We start from the raw sequence: 16,339 nt of genomic DNA, 5'->3' as shown, positions 1-16,339 counted from the left end.
GGTTGTGTGTGTGTGTAACATACTTGGCCAAAAAAGTGGTTATTTTTTATCATTGAAATAAATTATTTCATATGTAAAACGTTCCAGCGTGCCATGCTTATCTGTTACATTTCACAGTTCAGATAGAGAAACGGTATTGCGTTTTCCATGCCGGCAGCGTGAATATGCATTATTTAGCTGTAGTGAGGATGCAGCCCGTGTGGAGCAGCAGTATCTCCAGGATGCAGGCTCCTCCTCCTTTCTCCCCTGGAAACCGGAGGAGCATCTTCTCCCTGTGACGTCATGACAGCAGCATCCACTGCTAGCTCTGCTTTAAGCCTTTTCGCTGCGATCGCTGCCTGCACAAAGGAAATACTATATGAGATCCCCTGTACTCCCTGAAATGGCGACTCAGGAGGTACAGCTGAATGAAACTCTGGTTCATCTCAAAGAGGAGTCGGAGAATCTGAAGTCGAAACTGGAGGAGGAAAGAGCGAAGCTGCACGACGTCGAGCGTGAGTGCTGAAAATGGAGAGGCCTTGATCCATCCCTACGATTAGTGTGACAAGTAACATCAAATCTGTAAAAATAGCGTTAGGTTATTCTACGGGAGTTCAAATGTCGCCAGGTTTAAAGGATTGTGGATTTATCGAAGCTGATTATTGACCTGACTGACTTGACGATAACTCAGATCTGACAGCTGTTTGTTTGCCTCCTCATTCTATAGCCCAGTGCGTCCAGCAGAAATCCGTCGGTGTATTGTCCAATCATGTCTCACCAATATGGTTATATGGCATTAGAGATGTTAAATAATAAAAATGTGAAGTCTACAAACAGGCTATTTGTTATGCAGGTCTTATGAGCGATTTGAGGACATCACAGGTTAAAGAAAAGATTAATTTTCCTCCATGTAGCTTAGGCCTAGTTTGATCAGTATGGCTGCCAGGACTATTAAATGAAGGTCTATATGGTTCAAGTATTACTGTAATGTGCATTGTGTGTGTGTGTGTGTGTACAGTACATCAGGTGGCAGAGAAAGTGGAAGGTCTGGGTCAGTTTGTCATGAAGACCCGAAGAACTCTGAAGGGACATGGAAACAAAGTTCTGTGCATGGACTGGTGTAAGGACAAGAGGAGAATCGTCAGCTCTTCGCAGGTCACAACCTCTGAGTTGTATAGAATGTTACAGTTTAGTTTGTATAGGCAAATCATCTACAATAAATGTGTTTTACATTGTTCTAATCTGTTTGCAGGATGGAAAGGTTATCGTATGGGATGCTTTCACCACCAACAAGGTAACTTTTAGTGTATAATATTTTCAATATATAATATGTATGATCCCTTACACTACGCTCCTTGAACATACCTAAGATTGGTGGCTGAAACCTTTTGCTTTGTGACTTAAAAATGAAGCTATCAGCCAAATATGTACCTTAAATTGTGTGCACACGTGTTGCTCCTTCAAATAAATCAATATAATTTGTTCATAAACACTGGAATCCAGTGTTTTTAGCTTTTTGTGTGGGGTTGAAATGAATGCTTTCAATAAGTATATAATTCACTTTCTTTACTGTACCATGTAAGATCAAATTTGTGAGCTTTCATGGTTTTAACTGCAGTACAGAGACTGACTACAGGACAATCTAAAACTGAATGTCTACCAGCTGTGCTCTGAATATGCCTAATGAATCTGATTCATCTCACTGTTCCAGTGCAGCTCATGCAAGTTTGTCTTTTGATGTTTATTAGGAACATGCTGTGACAATGCCTTGCACCTGGGTGATGGCCTGTGCCTATGCCCCATCTGGCTGCGCTGTAGCCTGTGGGTGAGTGTCTTACTATCCATGATGATCCAAATGTGGTCCATTGTGTATTTGGGTTTATCTTCTGGGGTAAACTGGGGTTGCTTTCAATCACAGGGGCCTGGATAACAAATGCTCAGTGTATCCTCTGTCCCTGGACAAGAATGAGAACTTGGCAGCAAAGAAGAAGTCGGTGGCCATGCACACAAACTACCTGTCTGCCTGTAGCTTCACTAACTCTGATATGCAGGTGAGATTTCACAAAACCTTAAAGAAACAGGCTTATATATACATTAAAAAAACAGTGGTCACACATGTCATGTTTTGCTTGTGTTTTACCAACAATTTAGGCAAACACAGCTGTGTTTCTATTCATCACAATTTCTTTCTCATTATTAATAAGAAGTCACTGCCTTCTACAGATGGGTGACAAATTAAAGGAAAAATCTGGATAAATAAGTGGAGAAAAATAATGAATACAGATGCTGGCATTTTAGGTTCACTTGTCCCCTTAAGCCATCATTCCACTGCCACCGGGAGCTATATTGTACCTATACCGTGCCAGGGTTTTTGTGTTTCCTGTTTTAGAAGAGGACTGTGCCCAGACTGAAACCAAGCTAAAAAGCATGATATCTCGCCCTGTTCAAAAGCAGGTTCAACGTGTGATACTCTGCCCTCAACCCAGCTGTCTACGTCACTACACTCTGAATGGCAGAGAGAAAACTGGAGCAACAGGAAGTGTCTCAGCTGAGGAAAGAGACCCGCCCTCTTTAAAAACAAGAAAAAAGAAGAAGGAAATGTCAGCACATTAGGAAGAAATAAAAGGAAGCCAATACTGTTATGCATGTACTGCTGATGTCTGTTCCAGTCGTGCAGAGGGTGGTACAACAAGAAGTTCTCTGCAAGAGCTCACACTGTGCAATGGAAACACAAACGCGTATTGGGGCCAGGCAGCCCAGTCCAATAGCCGGCCAGTTGGCCTGAATGGCAGTGGAATGACAGCATTAGTGGAAGTGTCACTGCAAATCAATACATCCTATGATGAAACATTTCTATCCTGATGGGAGTGGTCTCTTCCAGGATGACAGAGCCCTCACCCAGAGAGCAAGAGAGGTCACCAGTTGATGAGTATGAAAATGATGTGAATCATATGCTATGGCCTTCACAGTCACCAGATTTCAACCCAGCTGAAACACCTATGGGAGATTTTGGACAAATGTGTTAGACAGTGCCTCCACCGCCATCATCAAAGCATTAAGTGAGGGAATATCTTTTGGAAGAAAGGTGTTCATCCCTTCAGTAAAGTCCAGAGACTTGGATAGTCAATGCCAAGGAGCACTGAAGCTGTTTTGGTGGCACATGGTGGCCCATCACCTTACTAAGCCATTTTATGGGGGTTTTTCCTTTTATTTGGCACCTGTCTGTGTCTTTCAGTGAAAAAAGCTTGCCTGCTTTGTTAATAATTCACAGTACTGAGTAGCTCCTGGTTTAATGCTCTGGTCACATGATGTTTCATACAATCCATTTTTAGTCTGTGTGTGCATTTTTACTGAACTTCAGAACAGCTGTTCTTCTTCCTCCTCATTGTCTGCTTGTGTTAAAGATCCTGACGTCCAGTGGGGATGGTACATGTGCATTATGGGATGTTGAGAGTGGGCAGCTGTTGCAAAGTTTCCATGGACACGCGGCAGATGTGCTCTGTCTGGACCTGGCCCCCTCTGAGACTGGAAACACATTTGTTTCAGGGGTAAGGACACTTGCTCCTTTGGTTTTCACTGCTTATTATCACTTTTTCAACTGAACTGAATTATTTAAAGTATTTTCCCATGTTCTGCATAATTTTGTTTTTTTGCAGGGTTGTGATAAGAAGGTTAATGTGTGGGACATGCGTTCTGGACAGTGTATTCAATCCTTTGAAACTCACGAATCAGACATAAATAGTGTGCGGTAAGTGATTTGTTTTTCAATTATAAATAGTAGAGTTAAGCATATTTTTTTATTTATCCTACAGTGGCGAAATGCACATTTCAAAATCCCTATGTGTAGATTCATCTTGTGTTATAACCTCTTTGAAACACAGGCCATTATTCTGTCATTGTTTTCAAACAGTGAGTTTCTAAAATTCAGATACACACTGCATTAAGAGATGAAATAGTCCCTAACTGTGGCTGTTTCTTTAAAATAGATATTATCCCAGTGGAGATGCATTTGCATCTGGCTCAGATGATGCTACAGTAAGTATTCAGATATTATTTACACGTCTGATCTTAAAAGAATGGCTCAACATTTTGGGAAATATGCTCATTCATTTTCTTGTTGAGAGGTAGATGAGATGATCGGTACCACTCTTATGAATGTATGGTAATTATAAAGCTACCGCCAGCAGATGGTTAGCTTAGCTTAGCATAAAGACTGAAAATGGGAGAAACAGCTAGCCTGGCTCCATCTAATCCACATACCTTCATGTTATGTGTAAAATGAACACCTTGTGGTCTGATAGAATGGTACTGATCTTGTCATCTAACTCTGACAAATAAAAGCAAAGAGGATTATTTCCCATGATCTTAAAGTGGCAGTAGAGAAGCTCTGCTAGATATCTCTTAAGTGTTATTGGTATTGCTATATTTAAAACTCTGTTGAAATTGCAAACACTGACCTCTGTTACAGTGCCGCCTGTATGACTTAAGGGCAGACAGAGAAGTGGCTATTTATTCGAAAGAGAGCATCATATTTGGGGTTTCCAGTGTTGATTTCTCTCTTAGTGGTAAGAAATATACTGATTTTTCCTTCAAAGTTATTCCATATATTGAATCAAACACAAGGTCATAACGATGCAGTTTCTCCATAGCTTAAAGGTATTGGTTTTACATTTGCATTTGTGTGTGTGTGTGTGTGTTTCAGGCCGGCTACTGTTTGGTGGCTACAATGACTACACCATAAATGTTTGGGATGTTCTGAAAGGAACACGGGTCTCTATTCTGTTTGGACATGAGAACCGTGTTAGTACACTGCGTATTTCCCCAGATGGGACTGCCTTCTGCACAGGCTCCTGGGACCACACTCTTCGGGTATGACATGCCTACTATTGTCTGATACGACACTTTTACAATCTAGAGTCAACTTTATGACGATGTCATGTAATGTTTGTTGCACTTGATTCACAGATCTGGGCTTAAGGACGAAGACTACTCACCAATGTTTGTGTTTGCTAAAGTACAATCACAGAGACTCCGTTTTGGTTGTACATAGAGCATATCAATAGCACTGTATATACTCCAGGCTCATAGCCAGGGTAGATTTACATATTTCAGCAAGTAATTAAACCAAATGATAGCTTCTATTACAATATGATTGAAAGAAAATTGCACACAAGAACTTGCGGTTACAAATTAAGATGTATAATGCATATTGTAGAAAATAATATTGGTAGTTACTAACATCTGACTAGGATAGAATTGACACAATAAAGTGATGTATTTTATGTGCCCACATAAAGGAATTACTTGTTGATTTCTATTTATTTATTTATTTATTTGCACAAAAACAATGCAGAAATGCACTCTGTGAAGAAAATGGGTTACAAGGAAACAAAATATGTCTGCATGAGAAAACATAGTAAGACCACAGACTGAGAAAAGAGACAGGGGAGGATAGTAATGTGGTTTCTCTGTAAATTAAAAATGTTGGAATGCTTAGACTGGTTTGTAGAAATGTTTCAACATTAGTTAATCTGAAGTAATTAAAATTAATACTGTATGTAAAGGTGTATTGGCATTAAATATTATGACCATAAAACATTATGACCAGTACAAAAGCAGTCTATTAAAGAAAGAGAACAAATTTAGATTTTTAACTCTGCAACATGTGTGCCCTACAAACGTTCCCCATACTTGCCAGCATTTCACCTGCAAATATTCTAATATGAGAAAGCACATTTACAGGTAAAATTAGAATATGTTTATTTTTCATTCTTGTGATCTTAAAATGAGGTTCACCCTCCCACCAGATATCTAAATACTAATATATGAAACATCTAAATTCTTAGAATGCACTCCTTTTCATGCAGTTGTCCAATGGCTGTAATTTCATATGTACTGCAATTATTTTATTGTAGTTTAGTGTACAGTTATACAAGGGACTGTTTATCTAAATATTACAACCATAATAAACTAAGTTTTGCACCTTAACTGTGTCTCACTATTGTTCTTTCCCTTATATTTTCGTGTTACATGTATTTTCTTGTAAACGTACTGTACAATGCAGATCTTCACTGTTTTTTTTAAGGTTTTAAATAAAGTTTCCCAAACAAAAGCGGAAGTGACATCATCAGCAAGCCTGCTGAATCAAAACAATGGCCGACAGGCACACTGGTATTTTACTTATTGTCATATTTTTTATGTTTAACGGGTGACATTCACAGTCTCTGTGTAAGAAACTCTTACCCTGATGGATAGATGATAGATGAGTTATGTGAATTTTGAAAGAAAGAAGCCAGTTGTCAAGGCCGCTTTTCGCTACCAAAATGAGCGACGTTGTGGAGAAAACCCTGACAGCTCTGCCGAGCCTCCTGTCTTTAGAGTCTCAGCCTGGATCTGCAAAACTGTCCTCCACCTCAAAACTAGGGAATCTCATCAGAGGGATCACCGAACTAACGTCCAAACATGTGAGTCTGACCTTTGAAACCAGGGTTCAGATGAAATAACACGATTCTTGGTCAGTTATTGATTATTAACGTTAGCTTGCTAAGATGACTGTGCTAATCTAAATAAGGCTTTTGTGTGTGTGTGTGTTTTAACGCACTTAGTACATGTCGTGCAGTATTGTGCTAAGTCTTAGACCGATTTACAGCCAGTTTCTCGTTTTTACCATGTTATCATCACCTCGTCAAAAAGCTGGGACTATTTTTAAAAAGTTGTCCTTGTTGGTGCGTTCAGTGTCTTGTGATAAGCTCAGACATTCAAGATGTTAGAATTAGCTGCCTATATACTATGCACGAACAAACTGTTTATGGGAATTTAGCCTTGGAAGGCAGACACGGACATAAGGAAACATCCTTCTCCTGCTCATCAACATATCCTGAAGTCTTTGTTGTTGTAATAATATCCCACAAACACATGAATGCACTAATCATAAAATGTTTTTAAAACTGCCTGTATTTAGAACTGCAATTACTGTGCAACAATTTGTTCATATTAACTTTAACCATGTTTCTCCTGTTTAGGAAGAAGAGAGACTTATTCAGCATGAACTAGTGTCTATCAAAGAACGGGTGTCCTCCCCCAACACTTCCATGGTACGCTTCTCCTCATTGGTCTTTAATCAGATCAGTGATAGTTCTGTGAGTAAAATCATTGATGTGTTTACTTCTTGCTTGTGTGTCTGATTCAGAGGCAGATGAAGGAGCTCATGGTGAGAGCGATCTACTGTGAAATGCTGGGTTATGAGGCTTCTTTCAGCTATATTCATGCTATCAAACTGGCTCAACAAGGCACTGTTCTGGAGAAAAGAGTTGGTATGTTGTTTTGTGATTGGCTAAAAATGTTATTTACCTAATTATGAAACAAATCCACCGCCTCCACACCTCCTTCTACACTGGGCAAAACAAATTTTTCATGTGATTTTCAGGTTACCTTGCTGTATCCTTGTTTCTGAACGAGAGTCATGAGCTGCTGCTTCTCCTTGTTAACACTGTGTTAAAGGTGGGTGTCAGTTTGTTAGTTATGTAATCTCAGGTCTGAACCAGAATCAGGGATCTTGAACTATTTTGTGTTTCCAGGATCTTCAGAGCACAAACCTTATTGAAGTGTGCATGGCTCTAACTGTTGTCAGCCAAATATTTCCCAAAGATATGATACCTGCAATCCTCCCTCTGGTGGAAGAGAAACTTAATCACCCAAAGTAAGAAATGCTATATGCTGTTCCAGTCTGATTTGTTACCTATATGATTTCAAGTGTTTTTAGTCATTTTTAAGTGGAGCATGAAAAATGTATTTGAATAATATGATTTCTAAGTTGTTGTTTTTTTACATATTTGAAGAGAAATCATTAGAAGAAAAGCAGTCCTGGCACTTTATAAATTCTACCTAATAGCACCGAATCAAGTTCAACATATCCATAACAAGTTTCGCAAAGCTCTTTGTGACAAGGATCCTGGTGTGATGACAGCCTCACTACACATCTACTTACAGATGATCCAGGTAGTCTGTTTTTCTGGACTTTATAATTATTTATTAGTGTACAACTTTGCCATAATGTATGATAATAATAGGCGAATCCAGATGCCTTGGTTTGATTTAATTTGGTGTAATCTACTCCTGCAATATTTTTTTTTATTTTTTTTTTATAGGAGAAACCAGAAGGCTATAAGGACCTGACTGCAAGTTTTGTCACCATATTGAAACAGGTGGTGGGAGGGAAGCTGCCCATGGATTTTAATTATCACAGTGTTCCTGCTCCATGGCTTCAAATCCAGCTTCTCAGAATACTGTCCTTACTTGGGAAAAATGACCAGAGGTAATTATTAATTATTTTGTCTTTGGATGAAGTGGATACATGTGGTTGTGTTTTGGTAACAAATGAGTCTGCTTTGTGTTCACAGTACAAGTGAGGTCATGTATGAAGTCCTTGACGAGTCTATGCGAAGAGCCGAGATGAACCATAACATCACCTATGGTTTGTCACATTTAGTCACATTTCTGATAAATGTGATTGTTTGAATCATTAAATAATTATTTAGCAACTTATATAAGTCTTTTTATTTCCAGCAATATTATACGAGTGTGTAAAATGCATTTACACAATTCATCCTAAATCTGAACTTTTGGAAAAAGCTGCAAAGTGCATTGGCAACTTTGTTCTGTCACCGAAGATAAATCTCAAATATCTAGGTAGGATCCAAAGAAAACATGATTTAATATAAGGAATTTTTGCTCCATTGACAATCAGGATTTCACATATAAAGTCTATTTATTTGGTGTTGTTTTAGGCTTGAAGGCTCTCACCTATGTGGTCCAGCAGGATCCTAAACTGGCCCTGCAGCATCAGATGACCATCATAGAATGTCTTGATCACCCCGACCTCATCATCAAGCGTGAGGTGAGGCAGATACCGGGGTAGTTTGGACTTTGGCATCATAGACCAGTTTTCAGGATTTGGTGCATTTTTTGTTCTCTTGTAGACACTGGAGCTGCTCTTTCGGATCACCAATGCCCAGAATGTCACAGTCATTGTTGAGAAGATGTTGGAGTTTCTGCAGATGAGTAAAGATGACTACACTACCATTGACCTGGTGGGGAAGGTGGCAGAACTGGCAGAAAAATATCCTTCTGTGTGTGACAGTGCTCAGTGTTAAATGTACATTAATTTAGCTCTAGTGACCCACTGCACCTGAAAAAAATCAATAGCATGCTGTTGTAGTGTTTTATACCTTGTTTTCTTCCATTTGTTGTGTTGCTGATTCCTATAAACAATATACATATGCGCCAGACAATGAATGGTTCATTGAGACCATGAACACAGTGTTTTCAGTGGGTGGAGACATGATGCAGCCTGACATCCCAAACAGTTTCCTTAAACTGCTCTCTGAGGGTGAAATAACCTCACACACACAACTTGTGCTGTATCGTTCTTGTGTTGCGATATTTCACTTCAGTAATTTCATACTGGTATTGACTAGAATATTATAATGCTTGATTTTTCTTTAATGGCCCAGGATTTGACAGTTTGGAGGAAGACAGGAAGTTGAGGCTGTTTGCAGTGAATTCATATGTTTCTTTGCTACAAGGAGAGCCAGGCAAACTGCCCCAGCGCTTCCTCCAAGTCATCAGCTGGGTGAGTGCTGTTTACATTTCTGTAATAATAATGAGAACAATAAGCAGAAGAAGAAAAAGGAATAGTGTTTGACTGGAAACATATCCTGCCAATTTCTTCATAATTTTCAAGCATTAAAAGGAAGAACAGTAAAATATGAGAAGAGATGAAAATACAACATACACTGCTCAAAAAAATAAAGGGAACATAAAAATAAGACATTCAACTATGTTGTGTTCCCTTTATTTTTTTAAGCAGTATACATTTAATTGAATGCCACCAATAATAACTACAGGAAATAACAGCAAGCCCATTAAAATGCAATGTAGAATAAAGAGAAAAAATATTCTTTGGTTTAACTGGTCACAACCAGTAGATGTATGCAGATACCTAGGAGGGCATACATTGCTTTGCTGTAAGGGGTAACTTGGGCATCAGTAGAGGAGGTTGCAGTACTTGTAAGCAGGAGGAGCTACAGTCATGAGATTGTGATTTCTAAATGTTTTACAGAAACAAACATAGTTGTAAGGAACAAGACATTACTCTTCTGTATCTGTTATATACTCTGAGGTTTTGCGCCCTCTGTGCCGTGCTCAGGTCCTTGGTGAATACTCCCACTTGAGAAAGGAACTGGAACCAGCCACAATCATGATGCTGCTGGCCAAACTGCTGGACATGAAGCAAACCAGCAATGAAACCAAGAGCTGGGTCCTCATGGCAATGAGCAAGCTCTGTGAGGGTGGGGCAGGTATTTCTGTGGCTCAGGAGGTTTCTGAAACATACAGCAGCTCAATGGACACAGTGCTGAGACAGAGGGCTCAGGAACTGCAGCACCTCAGCCAAGACTCTGAGCTATATGCCAGGGTGCTGCCTAGAGATGGTGGCCTGGAGCCCCTGGAGGTAACATACCTGCAGGGCTGAAAAATTACAATAGTTATTAAGTGTGCTGTATATTTTGATTGCATGTCATTAACATGGAAACAGTTACTTAAATGTGTCCACTGGACATGAATAAAATTTGGTGCCAGAAACACAGTAAAGTGATTTAGCTCCTGGAACCACAACACATAACATCAGTTTGTACTTCTTCCTCTCTGGCACAGTAAGCGCTCATTATCTGATGGTCGGAAAGAAATCCTGCATACACTTGCCCTCCGTGACACTCAGTCGATTAGATTAATAACAGTATTTACCAAAATAATGGGGACTGTCATTTCAGCTGTAACCATAATAGCTGTTCCAGCTTGTCTGTATTTGCAAGCACAAGCATCTTTAGTTTGCAGATCCTGTGGAACGTTTCCATAAACATGTGGAACTAATCTTCTCCTCTTCATTAAAGGAGAAGTTTAGACTTGCAATTCGTTGTTTTCAGGTTGATTCCTCTTTGTCATTTCTGGATGGATTTGTGTCAGAGGCGTTGGCTGCTGGCGCAGCTCCATACAAGCCTCCCCATCAGCGGCAGGAGGAACTAGCTCAGGCAAAAGGTAAAAATTATTTGAACTTTTAGACAATGGCAGATTTGGCAGCATGTGCAGTGCCTTGTTTTGATTGGTTCGGACTGTTGTCTGCCTCAGCATTGAGCCTGGAGCCATATGGCCTGTCCCTGCCTATCAGCATGTCTTCATGCAGCATTGCGGACAGACAGTCTCCTACCCTGCTGTCCATGAGCTCTGGTCTGTCAGGAGACAGCACCGACCTCTCACACAAAGGAGGGTACGTTGTTACAACATGTATACCCCCCTGCTGGCAAAACTCAGTTTTTTTTTTAATTGTTTTTAATTCACACTGATGAGTCACTGTTTGTTTTAGATCTACAGCTCTGAAGCTGGATGGAGTGAAGAGGGTGTGGGGGAGGGATGGCTACCTGGTGCAGAGGGAACATATGGAAGAGGTTGTGCAGGTTGAGGTTCCCAGTCCCCTCCTGTCCCCCGGCCAGCAGGCAGAGGCCGACAGCTCGCACAGACAGACTCCCAGAGCAGCGCAGACCCCTGAGCCTGAACAAGAGAAACAACAGCTGGTGTCTTCGCTCTTTGTCGGCATCAGCCCCCAGAGCTCTGTATGTCTGTCTGAGTTGGGGCTGCACAATATGGAGAAAAGTGCCAGTTGTGTTATCATTTATTTGAAATTTTCAAAGTAGTTACAGTGATTATATTTCTCTTGACTGACTAATCATCTTAGGTTTACTGTTCTTTCTCACAGATTGGAAAATCTGAGCCAACAGCCCAGCGACTTAGAAGAAAAGCCAAAGGTCAGGGCTCATCTTCTGTAGCCAGCAAGCAAATATCCAACTCCCTCGTCTCTCCGCCCAGCACTGTGGATAACTTGCTGTGTAACAACCTGCTGGACTCCAGCATCAACCCAGAGCTGGCAGGTTCCTCCCCTGAACACACATCTGAACTCACTGCTGCTAATGGCACCTGCGAAGTAGAAGCTGAGTTAGCTGACAGTGGCATAAGGGGAGCTGAGCTCTCTGTCCTTGAGGATAATGGTTTGGCGGCTGATGCTCTTGTTTCACATAAAGACCCAAACAGACAAAAACACTTGTGTCTAAGTTCTCATCTTCCTGCAGAGCTCTCTGGACTCTCCTGCTCAGACATTACTCTTCTGTGCTCCAACCAAAGGCTGGATCTCTCAGCCTGTCATGTACTGAAAGAGGATTCCTTAGTGCTAGTTGTTTTCATTACAAATTCCTCAGGTACTACTAGATCTTGACTCAGAACAACTTGAGGTAATGTATTCAGCTGAAAATTATTTATGAAGTTCAATGCTGTTTTTATTAGTCTTTCATATTAAGGACATTTCCATTTTCAGGTATCCTGTGTGTCTGACAGTGCAGTGGAGGTGGTGAGAAGCCACGATGTAGCAGTGTGTCAGTATTCCCTGATTGTGAAGAGACCTTCAGTTCACGTTGAAGTGGTCGGGACGGTTTCTTACCAGTTCCCTGTCGGAAGGCCTGAAGCAATGCAGGTCTTATACAAACTTCCTCTCACCAGCTTCATCAGGTGACATATTGTTCTGCTTGTATTTGAAGCGAGGTTATGAAACGACCGTTGGTGACCTACTTTGTTTTCACAATGACCACAGACCCTTGACAGTGTCCACCGAGGAGTACGGGACGATGTGGCTGGCGTTCTCTCATGATACAAAGCAGAATCTGACACTGATAAGTGACGGCCAAGAACCTCTCACAGCCACACTGAATGTACTGAGGAAGAAACTTCAGCTTCATGTTGTGGAAATCATAGGTGAATAGGCTTTTGTTTTCTACTCAGACTCAGCTGTAAGATTTATATCAACATTACTGAATGTATGATTTAATGGCTAAAGTATGTAATAATCAGGGATTAATACCTTACTTTGTAGCAGTCAGGAAATTTATCTCACTAGAAAAACATGCAAATACACAACATACTGTATATGGAGGACATGTGGTCATATGCACATTTACATTCATGCCAATGCTGATAAATCAAGTATTATTGTTTTATAAACCAAAATCAAGATATTAAAGCTGGAAAAAAAAACTGTTGATGATGCCAGCTAAGGTATTTTTTTGCCACAGGACAACTCAAAAGTTCAGTTCAGTTTCATACATTATTTTTCCTTTAGTGAATTGTGTGCAGCAGCTCATCATACAGATCATCAGATATACACAGTGGAGAGGAAAGAGAGTAATATTAAACATCACAAAACTAAAAATCTTAATATTTTTGAGCTGAAAAATATGTAAATGAATGATAAACTGGCCTTAACAGAGCTATTATTTGCAACATAGGAACACTAAAGACAGTATGTGCTATTAGAAAGATTGCATTCATTTGTCCATTCAACAGGGACAGTCGATAAATGCATATTTGGAGCATCTCGAATTGTGACGTTTGCACATTTAAAGCTGACATGCATACATGCGTTAAATGTGCAGTACATAACCAAGAGGTTGATATGTGTTGCATGCACACAACCTTTATCGCTGTCCCCCACAGGAAATGAAGGTATTGTAGCTTGCCGGCTCCTCCAGGCTCAGCCATGTCTGATGCACTGCCGTGTGTATGCTGGTGCGCTGGCTGTGTGGCTGCGCTCTCCGGTCCCCGATCTGCCCGACTGCTTGATCTATCATTGTCAGAGAGCTTTACAGGAGCACTGAGCCCCAACTGCAAAACCTTAACTGATGCCACTGAGCAACCGGAGCACTGCACCCTCAACCACTGAAGAGGAAGGTATATAGAATGCATGACATCTGATGTTGAGCATTCACATCTTTATAGCTCACTGTTTACCATTTGTTTATCTCTTCCACTGTGTGTTGCTTAGCAGGTTTTGGATCTTTTGGTTTTTAACAGCTAAATTAGTAGTAGGTAATAACTTCCAGACCATAAGACTGTTTATTTGGCCCCATGTGGGTGTTTGGTATTTCAGAATAACACTGATGTCTTCACATAATTACAATGCTCTAGAATGACTTGAACACTTTAATGCTGAAAACACTGTTCATCTGTGAAATCAATACTATGTATGAAGTTCCTGGTATAGGGGGAAAGTCCCGAATTCAGATTGATGGCAATAGTTTTAAGAATCAGGTATTTTATGGTTTAGAACAATCATGACAGAACAGTGACGCTCATTTATATCTAAATAAGACAAAGGCAAAGGTTGGATTTTTCATTTAGCATGTTAAAACATTTTGCTGTTAATAAAATAGGTCATTATTTTCAGGTTCTTCAGAGCTAATTCAAATGGAAAAATTTGCAGTTTCTTTTCAAGAGAATCTGGTCATCTGCTGAACTTTCAACGTAACAACAAAGGTTTACATTTTTTGCTTGTCTAAAACATCACATTATGCTGACATTAACATCTAACTGCAGCGGTTACATTTAATTCTTACGGCCACGATGAATATTTTGTCTTATAGCAGGATCGCACTCTGTGATTCCCTTATTGTCAGTTTATCATTATGACGATGTTGTGCAGGCACTGCCTTCTGTGTGATATAATTATCTATGCACACATGTTTCTGGTTTGTAGTTTCTGTGAGAGGTGGATTTTAGCGGTCATTGATTATTATATTTTTGTATCAAAGCAATATTAAAAGATATTTATTGGGTTTATACAAAATATTTTTAATTTCAATGAAAAGAAAAAAAAAGAGCTTGTGCTTCTCTTTTGATTGCACTGTGCCAGATTTTCAGTTTGTACAACATGTCTCAGCTTGTTTCATTTAGTTCAACCTGAAGGGAAAGTTTACCTTGGTTCTTTTTTGCCTGTGTCTTTATTTATAACCCAGCATCTAAAATCCAGTTTTAAACCAATGCCTTCTGTTCAAACTCCAGGGGGTGTGTTTGATTTGTGCCTGTGGCACATAGGAAACTCGTTGTTTCATAGAGTACCTGTCACTACGTTCTGCTAACTTATCAATAAATTCTACACATGTATCTGTATTTCATTTTGACTCAGTGACTGTTTATTCAGTAGAGACTATGTCCTGGGCTTCTGTCCTCATGTTCACACCTCTTTTATGTGTTTATATTTAAGATTTACAGAAGAGGATTAGGGCCACTGTACAACATTTGAGTTCTGAATTCTCTGAATTCTCACTTTTGTTCTCAGAGTGAATTTTGAGAAAAAAAAGTCAGAACTTAAATGTTGTACAGTGGCCCTAATCCTCTTCTGTAAGTATATGATGAAACAAATATTTACAATATTTACTGAATGAGTACTGTTTACCTGGACGTTAGACCAAATGTACGAACAAATAGTGCTAACATTGTACCTATACTGATTTGATGTCCCTTGCACACAGTCCACCTGTCAAAGAAGACAACATCTTTATTTTTTATCTCATATGCCTGTAATGTCCAGAGTTGACATGAGAAATTCAGGAAACAGTTATAGGAACATAAAATAAATTTTGTGTGAGCTGAAATTATGTGCTGTGAACTAACACTGTTCACTATATCATGTAGTTGCTTTGATTCTATTTAACACATCATTCATCTCGTGCTCAACAACCGAGTCAGGCAACAAATGGAAATGGACAGTAGTGGAATGATAAGATGAGTAACCATCGGAAAACATATTGCAAAGCAACAACAATGTTCTTTCCACCCCAGTGGAGTTTTCTTGTGAGACTCTCTGGGGTTTTGGTCACTTTTTAGAATATTTAATGAAGCCAAGCAAAAACTGTAAACGCTAGAGATAAGCTGTGTTATTTAAAGCAATACACTAGAGGGTTAACCAGATATGTTATTTGGAACTACCAGCACATGCAAACAGACAATGGCTTTATGGTAATGAGTTAAAAATTGCTGGTGCTTACATGGAAAAGGTTCTCAGTGGCTTCAGAGCCAGAAGATGGGATGTGACTGAACCCATTCTCATTGTTTCCCATTGCTCGTTTTAGGTCAAAGGTCAAAGTGTTTATTTGTCATATGCACAGTTAGGAAACATGTTTCCCTGTATGAAATTCTTACTTTGCCGTCCACATGAATGCCACATAATACAAGTGAAATATAAAGTAGATGAGCAATAACACAAATCTAAATAGGCAGTAAAATCACAAATCTAAGGCACTTTAAAGCAGCAAGTGAACACAATATAATGCAGATAAAATATATGCTACATGGGAGCTGTGGAGTGTAAATACTCAGCAGTGAGTGTACAATTATGCATGTGCAAAATGAGTATGTAAACAGTACAGATGGAATTACATGAGGTAGATCCTGAGTCAGCTGTTTATGAGTCTGATGGCAGGGA

The 16,339-nt window shown here is 39.7% G+C and overlaps 2 protein-coding genes across 2 annotated transcripts; both read left to right on the top strand.

Annotated features, from left to right (window-relative positions):
* The first annotated feature begins 255 nt into the window (after positions 1 to 255).
* On the top strand, positions 256 to 5,955 carry gnb5a (guanine nucleotide binding protein (G protein), beta 5a). The gene is made up of 11 exons (XM_020620951.1): positions 256 to 494; positions 998 to 1,134; positions 1,232 to 1,273; positions 1,728 to 1,804; positions 1,898 to 2,030; positions 3,384 to 3,527; positions 3,636 to 3,727; positions 3,966 to 4,014; positions 4,448 to 4,544; positions 4,682 to 4,848; positions 4,945 to 5,955. Exons 1-11 carry the CDS (start codon positions 359 to 361, stop codon positions 4,954 to 4,956), a joined length of 1,086 nt encoding a protein of 361 aa, XP_020476607.1. The 5' UTR covers positions 256 to 358; the 3' UTR covers positions 4,957 to 5,955.
* Positions 5,956 to 6,108: 153 nt separating this feature from the next.
* On the top strand, positions 6,109 to 15,018 carry ap4e1 (adaptor related protein complex 4 subunit epsilon 1). The gene is given in 22 exon segments (XM_020624724.1): positions 6,109 to 6,443; positions 7,002 to 7,073; positions 7,169 to 7,292; positions 7,406 to 7,479; positions 7,557 to 7,678; positions 7,818 to 7,977; positions 8,127 to 8,293; positions 8,379 to 8,452; positions 8,545 to 8,667; positions 8,766 to 8,875; positions 8,958 to 9,097; positions 9,255 to 9,367; positions 9,492 to 9,610; positions 10,187 to 10,489; positions 10,962 to 11,073; positions 11,164 to 11,302; positions 11,399 to 11,645; positions 11,789 to 12,280; positions 12,282 to 12,317; positions 12,401 to 12,591; positions 12,674 to 12,834; positions 13,573 to 15,018. Coding segments are annotated over 22 exon segments (3,381 nt in total). The 5' UTR covers positions 6,109 to 6,302; the 3' UTR covers positions 13,734 to 15,018.
* The last annotated feature ends 1,321 nt before the right edge of the window (positions 15,019 to 16,339 follow it).

The sequence above is a fragment of the Monopterus albus genome, unplaced genomic scaffold (genome assembly GCF_001952655.1).
Source record: "Monopterus albus unplaced genomic scaffold, M_albus_1.0 scaffold7.1, whole genome shotgun sequence".
Lineage (NCBI taxonomy): Eukaryota > Metazoa > Chordata > Actinopteri > Synbranchiformes > Synbranchidae > Monopterus > Monopterus albus.
The sequence above is the reverse complement of the archived record's forward strand: the minus strand, read 5'-3'. Positions and strand labels throughout refer to the sequence as shown.

Coding starts and splice junctions, on each gene's coding strand:
- gnb5a (XM_020620951.1), top strand. CDS start 359: ATGAGATCCCCTGTACTCCCTGAAATGGCGACTCAGGAGGTACAGCTG. Junction 1,135..1,231: donor GAATCGTCAGCTCTTCGCAG/GTCACAACCTCT, acceptor ATCTGTTTGCAG/GATGGAAAGGTTATCGTATG. Junction 4,545..4,681: donor TGTTGATTTCTCTCTTAGTG/GTAAGAAATATA, acceptor TGTGTGTTTCAG/GCCGGCTACTGTTTGGTGGC.